This window comes from Seriola aureovittata, chromosome 7 (genome assembly GCF_021018895.1).
Source record: "Seriola aureovittata isolate HTS-2021-v1 ecotype China chromosome 7, ASM2101889v1, whole genome shotgun sequence".
NCBI lineage: Eukaryota > Metazoa > Chordata > Actinopteri > Carangiformes > Carangidae > Seriola > Seriola aureovittata.
Window position 1 is genome coordinate 27036276 of NC_079370.1, and position 14142 is coordinate 27050417.

Sequence of the window (14142 nt, forward strand, 5' to 3'; positions counted from 1 at the left end):
ACTGATTAGATTTTGGTGGTCAAAGGTCAAATTCAGTGTGACCTCACAAAACACTTTTAGCCATTATTCAAGACTTCACAGCAATCATGACAAACTTTCACACAAATGCTTCATATTTTCTGTGACTGTGGATGAACAGGGATGTGACCTGGAACTAGTCTGAGTGGAGGAAGCAGACGACCATCAGGAGGTGATTCTAGTGAAAAAATCCTCTGCTCTGATTCATATTTTGTTTAACATGGTTTTTTTCACACATAAAAAGTAAAGCTCATCTCCTCTTACTTCCTCATTGATAAATCTGGATTGGGCCTTATGCCCCGCCCACCACCTGCTGGCTCCAGGTGGACAGGTGAAAGAGCAGAGAGCATCAAGATGGTCAGAGGAGAAAACATCAGAGAGACTCAGCCTCATATTTGAGCCTCAGTCAGACCCAGACTCAGATGAGGAGTCTGAGACCAGAACCAGAGACTAGCAGACGGATCAGAGCGGTTAGCGTAGTTAGCATCTTTTATTTGTTTATGTTGTTTGTTAGCTTGTAACTGGCAGTGGCTGACACAGTGTTAGTGGTTGTGCTAATGCTAACTCTCTCTCTCTGTACAAGGTTTCAGGTTTATTTAGCCCCGCCCCCTGTCCTCACAAGTTGACAGGATTGGTTCCTGAGGTTTGTGACGTATGAAACCCTGAATCTGTTTTTATGAGACTATCATTGGTTCACTGCAGTTCAAGGTGGAAACACTCAGTCATGGTGCTGATGATTATTTCACTCATCATATATCCTATCATTGGAGGGGGTATTAAAAGACACATTAACAGTGCAGCTTCTCACTTTTTTGTTGTCATATACAGAAACTCAAAAACTTTCTCTCTTGTTTTGTTATTAGACCAAGTGGTGAAGTGCCAGCTCAGTTCACTGTTAATGTTTTAAAATGAGAAGTAGAATCGGCACACCACCCTTTACTTTCTCTGTTGTCTGTTCAACCCCAAACTGCATTTGTAACATTGTGTTTTTGAGTCTGTGCAAAAGGCTGTGGTTCACAAAACACCCACGAGTTCTTGAAGCTGACTACAACTGCAACTAGTCAGTGTTTTTATGTAGGCTGCAGACATGCTATTCATCATAGCATGTCAGAGAACAGGATCCAGGTTCAGCACCATTTGTACCATAAACCAAACAGAACGTGAGGATGAAACCTGTGAAACACGATCACAGTGTTTACAACAGGTTGTTTCGGCTGATGTGTTTGGATCATTTATGACAGATCCAGGGTCAGTTTGACTCAGATTGAATGATGAATGATAAATAACCTAGCTGCTTCCAACCTCCGTCTTTCCACTCTTAAAGAGAAAATGACATGTCAGGAGTATTTAGAGTTATTGATGATGTGTCAAGCAAAGGCAGGCGGCTGTAAATGACCGGAGGGTCAGCTGGCTGCTTCAAGTCACATTTGACTTTCATTTATCATCAAATGTATTTTAACATAGCACAGGAACAGGAAACCAAGATTCTTGTACTTAAATATTTCTGACATGTAATTAACCAAGAGAGATTAAAACCTTCATCAACACTGTGGTCAAAACCTCTTTTTCTCTTAGGAAGGTTGAAACTGAGTGAAATGAGCTGAAGTCTCTGAGCAGCATCATGATCACAGCTGCTCCACTTCTCTACATGATGAGGAAAGGAGCTTCAGTGCTTCCTATCTTATCTCCTTTAGCCTAGGAAACACTGGAACTTCCTTTATGAAAGGGAAGGATAAAAAATGCCTTCCCACAATTCATTGCTGCAGCAACATTTAAAGTGATGCACCGTTGTAGTTTTACCACAGCAGAGACACATTAATGTAGAAACATCAGGGCAGCTGTTTTATGTTTGTGACATGATCTAGAACTGATGGAAATCTCTGTCTGACTGACTGAAGCCCAGATCTATAATCTCTTTAAATCTCTTTATCCTTAATCCAGGTGGGAGTCATCATGAAGAACAAGTATATTGAGTTGATCATTATCATAACAATCTTTACCTTAATGTCGTTTCAAAACCGTTCACTGCACTAAAAAAATAATTTTCTGTACTTAACAACTGTATAAAAAAGTCAAAACTCTATATAGCCTACTTATATCTGAATATAATTTATTTTGGCCCGTACTCAGCTGCTTATTTTTACTGAATTATTATTTTTAATACATTTTTTAAAAACTCTTTCTATTTGATTATTTCTTTCATGTTATCATATTTCAACAATGTTTTAATATCCTTTTTGTATGGTTTTTTTTTGGGATTAGGAAAGGAGTTTTTATCGTCCATGTGTTATGAATAAAGTTGGTTTGAAAAACAACATCCTAGACAAAGTGCAGTCGCATTCTTTTCCTATGTCTTCTTCTTTCCTTGACCTCATGACATTTTCCATCGAGGTCGTGGAGAAGCGGTTAGGAATGGAGATTATTTTGTCTCTTTGACCGCACCCTGCGTCTGACTCACATGTTCATAAACACTGAAATAATAATTCTTGGGTTGAAACAGAAAGAGTCCTTTATTGAGATCATGTCCTTTCACAGTCCTCTGCTCACAGAAAGCAAAAAACAACCTGTTTCTGATTTGGAAGCAGTTTACAGACACTGAGACTGACGTATTTGCGCCGAGCTTCAAAGTGTTTCTGCAGCTTCAACCTGATTTAAAAGAAAAAAACAAAAAAAACAATCTGAATCTCTTCTTCTTTGGTCCTCAGCTCGCTCTGCGTCTCCGTACGTGCCGACCTCCGGCTCCTGCAGGAACAGGTGTTTTGAGCTGGTTGAGTTGGAGCCTCCAAACTGTCGCTGCGACAACCTGTGTAAGACGTACAACAGCTGCTGCTCGGACTTTGACCAGCTCTGCCTCAGGACAGGTACTCTGTCATCATCATCCTCACCTTCCTCTGACCTGTCTCCTCCTCCTGTGTAGCTTTTCCCTCCTCTGTCTTCACATCAACACTTCAGACAGTAAACCTTTTCTGTGTTAATATGTGTTGTTATTTTCAGTGGTATTTACATAATTAAAAAGATAAAATTATCACTCGTACAAATTCATTTTAGATATGACAAACACAAGTGCATATTTTACCAGAGTGTTCTGTATCAGAGGGACATTAGGTCCAAGAGGCCAAATAAATATGTTTATTTTTATGTAATTAAAGCGTCTGAATACTCCTCTCTCCACTGTCTGAGGATGAACTTAGTGTAGTGTAATTGTGTTTTGCAGTATGTTGCCATGCTACAGCAATTCATCCAGAAACCAGTTATTCTGGATCTAATTGTTTATTTCTGTTCTGTCTTTGCTTGATTTCTTAAACTCTGGTGAACCAACATTATTGTTCGCATTAGGAAAACATTCTTGTAAAGCCTTTGATCAATATCTAGATATGATTTTTAAGCCTGATTGTGCAGCTGTGCAGTTCAGTTTGTAGGAGCTGGAAATGAGCTGTTGCCTTGATGTGCGTGCACCTGACATGTGACTTTTGAGGTTTTGAGGGTTTGAGGTTTTTATTCCCTCACTGATTTTTATTTGAAGATCTTTCACGCTTTGACCTCGGCTTCCTTCTCTGTTCTTGCGTCGCACAGAGGGGGGCTATGAGTGCAGTAAGGACCGGTGTGGGGAGACGCGAAGTGAACATCACGCCTGCCACTGCTCCGACGACTGTCTGACCAGAGGAGACTGTTGCACCAACTACAAGACACTGTGTAAAGGTTTGCCACGTTACTGTAATATGCCTATTATATTATAAGTATTTCAATACATAAAATGACATGGAAATGCAGAAGAGAGCAGAGGTTTTCAGGACACATGTCACATCCTGAACGAGCCAGCAGGCAACAAGATTTATGGCTCTTTTTTTACACCTGGTGCAAAGCACGACGCACGTGTCTTTGCTAGTTTCAGGCTGACGCTGTTGTCATTTTCCTGTCCACTGCCCACGTTGTTTAAATATACTTGCACCAATCTGTGCACCCATGGCCGTGTTGGTCATAAATTGGGGTGTGGTCAGGAGCGTTGTTGGCACGATTGCCCGACAATCCATTTCCACGTCTTTCCATGTATCTGTGTAATCTGGTTTGCACCAACATATAATATGTCTTAACTGGGAAGCAGAGGCTCACACCCCTCTATCTTTCGGTAGCACGAGAGAGTCATACCTAACTCCCCATATAATCCTTGATATTATCTTGTTGCAGGTCACAAATTGGGTTTGGGGGACCTCTATAGGTAGGGACTGGAATAAATAAAGAAGCCTTGGTTACACATAAATTTGAATGGTCACCATCTTTCTATGTCCTTTTGTATCTCTTGAATGATCCTGTTATAATTCACTTTGTAGAGAGCACAGAGTGTGGTGATAGACAGCATCCTTGCCTAGTTGACCTCTGTAATCTAAATTTGTCTGTCAGGATTCCATTCATTTTAATTCTCGCGGTCGGCTGTTGGTGTAATGTCTTCATGCATTGTATTGATTTACTACTAAATCCGATGCGTTCTAACACTTTATATAGGAATTCTCAATTTACCCGATCAAATGCCTTTTCCGCATCAATACTTACTAATATAGTACTTAGTTTTTTTGATGAGCTTGATCTACAATATGTAAGGTTCGTCTAATATTATTGTGTTTTTGATGTCCTCTAATAAATCCTGTTTGATCTTCCTCTATCAAAAGTGTTCAATCGTTTGGAAATAATTGCTGTATATATTTTATAATCTAGATTTAGTAATGATATTGGTCTATAGTTCCCACAGTATTCCTTATCTCTTCCCCGTTTTGGAATGACTGAAATTATGGCTTCAGCCCATGATGGACGCTGTTAGCGTCTCATCTTGTAGTTAACCGATTGATGGCAAATCCAGTGAATTTAAAAATGCTCTCATTTCCTCTTTGTCTGCAGATGGAGGTTGCGTACACAATTCCTCGTAGTAATGCTGAATGATTTTCTCTAGTATTTCTAAGTCAGTTGTCAGGGCAACGGCAGGGGATAACCAAAGTCAGTAGGATTAATCCTCTGGGAAACATGAATATCCGTAGAAAATGTAACGACAAGCCGTCCAGAAGTAGTTGAGGTTTTTTAGCCCTGACTGATGTGGTGGAGTGACACTGTCTGACAAACCAACATGTCCGAGCCGTGCTCTTAACACACCTTTAAATATTAACATCTCCCTCTGAATGTTTTCTTTCAGGAGACAGTTCATGGCTGCAGGATGAGTGTGAGGAGATCAAGACCCCTGAATGTCCAGCTGGGTATGTTTACATCTGAGCAGTAACGCAGGTTACAGTGATAATGATAAGATCAATTTAGTCCTTTGTCCCCAAATCAAAACCTGAGCTGTGGATGTTCCTTTATTTCTCAAAGTGTAGCCTCCTCTCTTAGACCTTTTTTATATTTCCCTCATATATGAGTGATTTCCTGAGGATTGAACTGGGTTTTGTTTTCCTCATCTGACTTTGTATGTGTGTGTATGTGTGTGTGTGTGTGTGCAGGTTCGTGCGTCCACCACTCATCATTCTGTCGGTGGACGGATTCAGAGCTTCTTACGTGAAGAGAGGAAGCACTGTCATACCCAACATCAACAAACTCAGTAAGACCACGATGTGGATTTTGAGATTTATTATTATGTGGAGCGATCACGATGTCGTGTCATTAGTGGGGGGCCTGTGCTGAGTTTTGTTCTCTTGTGTTCTCTTGTTTTCAGGAACATGTGGAACCCACGCTCCGTACATGAGACCTGTTTATCCCTCCAAAACTTTCCCCAACCTCTACTCATTGGCTACGGTAAGGCGAGACTCGCTGCTGCCATGCCGACACGTGCGCTTTAAACTCAGACGTACTGCTCTGGCTTAAACTTAGCGTTAGCATGCTATGTTAACAGTTGTGTTAAGCTCAAATGCAAATTTCATTACAGACGCTTTTGTCACTGGGCTGCGTGAAGTTACAGTTTGTACGATATGAAGTGAAGGTGGTTTGGCTCGGGCAATCTCCAAAAGTTAGCATGCTAAAATGAGCTATAGGCTCAAAGTACAGCTGAGTTGAGGCTGATAGAATACAACTGTGGCTGATGAAGCCACGTCTCACGGTGTTAAGTTGAGCGTAACAAATGGTGGATCAGAAATTTAGATTTTTCACTTTCTTATCTACTGAACTTGTTTTGTATGTAAAATGACACTCATATATAGTATGATAGTTAAATGTGTTGGTACAGTGCAGAGAAAAGAGGATAAATATTGATCGTCAGTCGTTCATTCTCAGGGTCTGTATCCGGAGTCTCATGGTATCGTTGGAAACTCCATGTACGACCCGGTGTTTGATGCAACCTTCACCCTGAGGAGCCGAGAGAAGCTCAACCACCGCTGGTGGGGAGGACAACCGGTCAGTCCTCACTCTTCTTCTCTTCTCTTCTCTCTTTTTCCTTTCTTCTTCTTTTTCTCTTCTCCTTGGTAGTCTTACAATAAGACTACCTTTATGATGGATTTATAAATGGTTTATAATTTGATTGTTAACACTTTATAAATCATAAATGAACAATTATAGACAGGTTATAAAACATTTTTCATACTTTGATGTAGGCTCACTATTTGGCAAATTAATGCTTACTAATCTGACTAATGACTTACTAATGTTTATAACTGGTAAAAGGAGCCTTATAGTAAAGTGTAAAACACATAATCAATTATTAATGAGTTACTATTGTTTATAACTGGTAACTCATTGATAAACGGTGATGTGTTTTGTACATTACAATATATTTAACATATGTCATATCAACTCCTGTGATTAGAATGAGGACGGCTGCTGAGAGCGTGTCAAGGTGAACAACACTGCCAAAGCCTCAGAGGATGAATCTGCTCATTTTGTATGATAATTTCATATTCCATGATCTGATCTGCCAAACGAAACTTTTTGACCATTAAGATGCTGATGGTGGTTCATTGGTGGATGATGGAGAAAACAAAGAAAGATGATGAGGCTGAACTGCACAGATACATGTGGGCTCACTATTTGGCAGGTCACTGGTGTGATTTTATCTACTGTGTTATAACAGCTTACAAATGATTATTGAAGTGTTAACAAGCTAATTAATAAACTAGTTATAAACATTCATCAATCTTTCTAAGGGTAGTCTTATTGTGAAGTGGTCCCCTCTTCTCTGTTTCTTCTCTCCTCTCTTCCTCTCTTGTTTCTCTTATCCTCTTTCCTTCTTTTCTCTCCTCTCTCCTCTTCTTTTCTTTTCTTCCCCTCTCCTCTCTTTTCTTCTCTTCTCTCTTTCTTCTCTCTTTCACCATCTGTGCTTCATCAACACTGTGACATTAATCTGTCAGGTCCCGGATCAGAGATCAGTTCTTTTCCTTTGAAGCCGGTTACAATGAGACCAGCAGGACCCAGATCTAACAAACCCAGTCTGATAGGCTTCTTCATCTATTGATAAATGACAGATGGTGATATGTGATTAATAAAAACTGTGTTAGGATCACTCTCTGACAGGACTACAGCCCTGACGTTAAGAGTCCTGGAATGCTTTATTGTGGATTCACTTAAAGACCAAACCTGTGCTCGGATTTCAGTGTTTCCCACAGAATTAGGCTCCAGCTGACAGGATTTATTAAACTGATTATTACATAATCTCATATATCAGATCATATATAATTAGAAGAAGAAGAAAAAGAAAAAAGAAATAAAAGCATAGACAGCATTTATATAACGCTTTTCTCATCTTATCGACAACTTAAAGCACTTTACATTAACAATTCACATTCACATATTCACTCACACACTTCTTTCTTTCAAACTTCGACCTTCAACAACCTGTGCGCTCTCAACTGGTTTATACTGTTTTCATCACATCATTAGCAACAAGTGTGAGCAGTTTTGAGTTGTTGTGTGTAAACTATGACACCTGTGCTGAAATCATGTCTAACTTCTGCTACCTGTGGTTCTCATTATGCATCATGAGATCTTCACAGAGCACAGTGTGTTTCAGTGAGGGGGAAATGTGTTTGGAGTTTTTCAAAAAGGTGAAATGAGACCAGAAACTGATTAATTCTATAAATGGGTTCAGGCCACTGAGGATTTGGTTCGGACAATGGAATTTAGTGTTTTAGCAAATCAGAAAAACTGTAATGTTATCCACCTGCTAATAGACTAATAAGCGGAGTGAACTTGAATGCATCACTTTTGGACAAATTTGCAGAGGTGATCGTGATGCTAGACATTTATGAACTTCAGGTTGATTCTGTGCAGGAACTGGGACAACCATCGACAACAGTCCGTCCTCCTGTACATGATGCATGTTTTTATTCAGAGTGTGTATGGGGAGAGCGAGAGAGAGGGAGAGAGAGAGAAATTAAAATCTAAATCTGTATCAATATTTGACACGTTTGATAATAATTGTATTGTATGAATATATAAACCGCTTTGGCAATAACATGTTTTTGTTCATGCCAATAAAACTATTTGAATTTTGAGAGAGAGGGAGAGATGCTCGCATTTTACAATGAAATAAGAGTTTAGCCATTTGAAATGGTAAAAGAAGCTGAAAATCTATATGTGGCGGTCAGTACTGATTTCATGGCAGGCCGCCACAAGTTAACGAGTGTGTGGGAAACACTGGATTTAATTTGTTTTTTGCCAAATAGAATAATGACCTAGGAAGTAATAAACAATAATTATAATTGTAATAATATAATAATTAACATGACTTTACCTATATCTTTTAAAATCCTGTATGAACACTAAACTTGATGGTTTAGTCTCACCTGCAGCAACAGCACTTGGTCTCTTCCCACACAACAAATGCAATTGCTTCTCATCATACTGTAGTTTGCTACACACCATTACCTTGGTTTCCATGGTAACACTCCAATAGTATCCTAATGAACTATGTCAGACTGATAACACAATGATACTTTATTGTGACTTTTTGTTTCATAGATCTGGATCACAGCGCTCAAACAGGGAGTGAAGGGTGCCACCTTCTTCTGGCCTGTGTAAGTCTACACACACACACACGCACACACGCACATGCACACACACGTACACACATGCACGCACACACACGCGCGCGCGCACACACACACACACGCGCACACACACACACATACACACACACACATGCACGCGCACACACATGCACGCGCGCACACACACACGCACACACACACTCCACCCATGCTCCCTCTTCCCTGATCACCCACATGCAATTTCTCTCTCTTCCTCTCTCTGCCTCTCTCTGCCTCTCTCTGCCTCTCTCTTCCTCTCTCTTCCTCTCTCTTACTCTCTCTGCCTCTCTCTTCCTCTCTCTTACTCTCTCTGCCTCTCTCTTCCTCTCTCTTACTCTCTCTTCCTCTCTCTGCCTCTCTCTTCCTCTCTCTGCCTCTCTCTTACTCTCTCTTCCTCTCTCTGCCTCTCTCTGCTTCTCTCTGCCTCTCTCTGCCTCTCTCTTACTCTCTCTCCCTCTCTCTGCCTCTCTCTGCTTCTCTCTGCCTCTCTCTCTCTTTGTTGGTGGCTTAAATGACATTTAAAACCTAAATCAGTTCAACTCATTCAGAGAGATGCCCGTGTCTCTGTGTCAGCCTGGATGAGATGTTGATGGAAGATAGATGCAACTCTCATGTTATCAATGTAAACTGTTTAAAATAATATATTCTATTATGAATGTCACCTCAACCTGCAAAATTTATTGTGATGAACAGCAGTAAAGGGGAAAGTCACTGCGTCCGTGGAGCTAATATGGATATGGACAAACTCAATGTAAAGCTAACAATGCATCTACAGTACAGTGTGTTTCATCTGGTCTGATCCATTCAAGAACAGCTGACTTTGGCACTTTTGTATCTGAGGTTCATTAATTAAGTAAAACATAGTCTGTAAACTCATAAATAAACCAGACATGACTTTGGCAGCAAGGTGACCTGAAACCAATGATGATAGATAGATGTATTATAACTAAAGTTAGACATGATCCGTGTGTGTGTGTGTGTGTGTGTGTGTGTGTGAGTGTGTGATCCCTGGGCCACTTTTCCTCCTGGGGCTCCTGCTGGTTGCCTGGTTTGTCTCTCCTCGGCTGACATGGTTCTGACTGAAATAAAGAGTAAACTCTCCAGAGTGTAAATATGTATTCTTGCAGATGCACTGACTACGTAATAATTCAGAGACTGTAAATGATTTGGTGCCCTGTCATGTTCCTGGTGCTCACCTATATGCTGCACAACACAAAGCAACCCACGCTGATCAACACAGAAGAGGCTTTGATGGAGTGCGGGGGGGCAGATCTCAGCGGGGGCGGTGCAGAGCTGTTTTTACAGCAATTTGTGCAAATGAGCCTGTTTAAAGTACGCAGGATTCCTCAGTGAGCGGGGGTCACAGACGTGCCACTCCACAGACCCCTGGGGGCCGGAGTGTAGTTTACAGTGCTGTTCTTGCGCTTGGCACTGACAGAGGTGTGTGAGGAATAAAGAGAAAATGAAGAAGAGAGTGTGTGTGTGTGACAGAGAGAGTGGTGTTTGGCTGAAAAAACCTTCTTATACAACATCACACAGTTTAGTGTTACAGCTCCACAGTGGGGACTGGGATGGTAATGAAGAATAGGGACTGATGGAGGGGTGCAGGGTCTGTGTTGAGAGAGAACAGTGTGACCACACCTCCTTGTTCCTCCATGCCACCCCCCCCACCGCCTCATACATGAAGCCCTGTTCAGGGCCTCGGTGCTGGGCTTGATGGTTGGCAGCTGTGGGCTGTATGACGGCCAGCAGCGTGGTTGGTGGCCTCATCTTCACACAGGCAGCCTTTGACGTTCAGACACTTTAAACAGTGAGGAGGCTTCACATGTGTTTCACTCCACAACCCTCAACTTTATGAGGCTCTTACAGAGTTAAAGGAACAGTCTGGAGTTTAATGGTTTTTTGGTTGGGGAGGGCCGGGGGCCAGAGTCAGTCTGTGTTGTATGATGGGTTGTTTGTTTGTTTTTTAGTGCCATCCCATTAGAGAGGAGGATACTGACCATGCTGCAGTGGCTCCACCTCCCTGAAGGAGAGAGGTGAGTTCAGCTTTACATTTTTTTTTTTTCGCTTCACACTTCACACAGTAACATTCTTGTTTACTATTTGTTCGTTAGTGGTTTCAATTGGAAAAAATTTAAATTTGTAATTTTAAATTTGTAAAAAGGGATAAATCACAACCAAGTTAAATTTGACCCTGAACAAAAACCCTGCTCAAAGCAACAAAAAGTGGATCAACAAGAAGAAGACATTTAACCCAGAACTTTTCTGAACCAATTCATCTGCCTCCGTCTTCGATTACCATTTGATAAATAGCTGATTCTGAACAAAAGATGAACGTGTTCTAGCTCATATTTAGTCAATAAAATGTACACACAACAGCACATATTTGACCACTTATTTTGTTGACATTTTAGGGGAAGCTGAGCTTCCCTTGCAGTCTTAGAGCAATCGCCACTGGTGCTTATATAACCACGTGTTACCAATCAGTACATGGCCACCACAGGTGATGTGTCAGGTGTAGCCATGTCAGCTGTCCCCGTGGGGGTCAGTCCGTGTACATATGAAAAATGTAGGGTGGAGAGATACACCAGAGCCAATTTCCCGCCGGTGGCTTAAAACCATTGGCCTACATTTATTACTGTATTATTAGTTATTACTACATCTACAACTGTAACAAACACATCTCCAGTCTGACACGTGTCATGTGTCTTGTTTCAGGCCATATGTTTATGCCATGCACTCTGAGCAACCAGACACATATGGACACAAAATGGGGCCCATGAGCATAGAAGTGAGTACAGTGTGTCTGCTGTGTGTGTGTCTGCTGTGTGTCTGTATATCTGCTTTGTGTTAGTCTGATGCTGAATTTAGAAATAAAGGCATGTGTGTGCGTGTGTTATGTATCATCTGGATTGTGACTCCCTCTGTGGTTTCCAGCTGAACAACCCTCTGAGGTTCATCGACAGAATCGTGGGTCAGCTGATGGACGGACTGAAGCAGATGAAGTTGCACCGCTGTGTCAACATCATCCTGGTGGGAGATCACGGTACAGACTCACACAACAGCACAGACAAAGCAGCTCCAGTGAAACAAGCTAAACAGAAGAGCTTTGGTACCTAGGTAATCCTCCTGTGTGTTCTCAGGTATGGAGGAGGCTCACTGCGACCGCACTGAGTTCCTCAGCAATTACATCACCAATGTTGATGACATCATCCTCATCCCGGGGTCCCTGGGCAGAATACGTTCCAGATACCCCAACAACGTCAAATGTGAGGAAAAACGTTTGTAATATTTAAATTTTTATTGAGGTGTGACACCCTATTTTCCATATACACCAATTTGTGTGTGTTTTTGTTTTGCTTGCATTTTTGTTTGTTTTTGGTTTCGTTTCCCTCGTTACTTTTCATGAACCTTCACCTGAGATTATTTTGGATTTCTCTCATTCCTGTAGAAATCTTCACTGTTTTTTCTCTGCGTCGGGTCTGTTAGAGCCTGATCAGCAAACATGAAAACAGTAAACTGTAGCCAAGAACAAAAAGCTTCTGAGTGCACAGTGCTTACAGTGGCTGCCAGAGATGCTGACTCAAGTTTGCGTATTGGACTTGAGTCGCACTTAAATTGCACACACAGTGACTTGAGACTTGGGACTAAACAATCTTTACTTTCTGTTTTTAGTGCATTGACATGATAATGCCTTGCATGCTGAATTTGCACGTCATTTCCTCTGAGGGCGAGAGAAGGAAGGAGCAAGAGAGATTGATAGAGCTGTGTGGTGATCAGCCCAGTGGAGCAGACTGTGTGGAACACTGTGTGTCTGTCAGCTCCCTCACGTCTGTCTGTCCTCCCAGCACACTCTGTTTGGTTCAGTCCCACGGCTCCGTCCACACGCTGTTTGTGTCTTTATCAACATTTAAACTCTGGGGCAGCCAGAAATGGACTGTTACTAAATTGTTTTACGTGAACAAATTTTAAAGAAGACTAAAGAAAAAAACAAAAACTATGCTTTTACTCTTTTCTGCTTCATCAGAAATCCTAATACACTAATTAAAGTCTGTGTGATCAGCTCAGACCCTCAGAATTTTATCACAGAAAGATCCAGTGAAGGAGAAAAACTACTAAAATTTAAATATGTCTGTTGTTGGGTTTGCTGCTTTACTGTCCAGTCTGAATGTCTCTCTCTCTGTAGCTGCTAACTTATACAGAGGAAAGTGAAAAACAAACTACAATAAGCCGGTTGTTCTATGTCATGTGCTGTTCCCCTCTGTTTACTCCATGATTCTTTGTAAAGTGTCTTCAGACGGGTTCTTATAGGCCGGTCCAAATCAGAATCTGCGGCCGATTTGTATTCCCACTCCGTCCCTGTTCCATTCCTTCTTATCATGTATAACTTTATAGATAAAGTAGTAATACGTGCTTTGAATTCCTTAGATATGGTGATGTAGTGTTCTAAACAGACAGGATGACAGCAGATGATATATCGCTCATTACAACCATAAGAGACTTGAGACTTGACTTGGACATGAAAAAATGCCTTAAAGCATCTCTGGTGGCTGCCACTGGAAATTTGGTTGTAAATATGCTGTGTCAGACCAAAGCAATGGTACAACTTAAACGGAAGTGTTCGTCCTTCTCAGCAGGTGAAGGTGATGAAGTTGAGTTTTTCTGTTCTGTTCAGTATGTTTCAGTGTTACACTTCAGTGATGTTAAAGTTTTCACTGCTCTGACCTTTTTTTTCAGATGATCCCAAAGCTGTTGTTGCAAATCTAACAGTAAGTGTGAGGCTTGATGACTTATGAAATATGAACTGTGTGAATTAAAAAAGAACTGATGGAGAATTCTCTAAAATGTAATAACAACAGAATAGTACCGTGGAAGAGCCAGTCGGGTTAAAGATGTGACACTGGTCTTAATAACACTGACACTGTGTTTCAGTGTAAGAAAACAGAGCAGCACTTTAAGCCGTACCTGAAGCAGCACCTGCCCAAGAGACTGCACTACGCGAACAACCGACGTATCGAGGACATTCACCTGTTGGTGGAGAGGAAGTGGCACGTGGCCAGGTACAGCACCACCACTACAACAGGAAGCGCTGATATATATGATTTAAAGGAGCTATTTGAAAGTTTAGCTA

The 14142-nt window shown here is 41.3% G+C and overlaps 1 protein-coding gene across 2 annotated transcripts in view; it reads left to right on the top strand.

The window, feature by feature from the left end:
* The window catches only part of enpp2 (ectonucleotide pyrophosphatase/phosphodiesterase 2), a 30725-nt gene that overhangs the window by 4487 nt on the left and 12096 nt on the right, over positions 1–14142 (top strand). For both annotated transcript variants that reach the window (XM_056379968.1, XM_056379970.1), the window contains exons 3-15: positions 2724–2879; positions 3592–3717; positions 5198–5258; positions 5499–5596; positions 5711–5790; positions 6265–6384; positions 8944–8999; positions 10982–11047; positions 11730–11802; positions 11949–12057; positions 12155–12280; positions 13749–13780; positions 13944–14071. In XM_056379968.1, the coding sequence (XP_056235943.1) occupies positions 2724–2879; positions 3592–3717; positions 5198–5258; positions 5499–5596; positions 5711–5790; positions 6265–6384; positions 8944–8999; positions 10982–11047; positions 11730–11802; positions 11949–12057; positions 12155–12280; positions 13749–13780; positions 13944–14071 (1231 nt within the window). The remainder of the gene's footprint in view (positions 1–2723; positions 2880–3591; positions 3718–5197; positions 5259–5498; positions 5597–5710; positions 5791–6264; positions 6385–8943; positions 9000–10981; positions 11048–11729; positions 11803–11948; positions 12058–12154; positions 12281–13748; positions 13781–13943; positions 14072–14142) is intronic.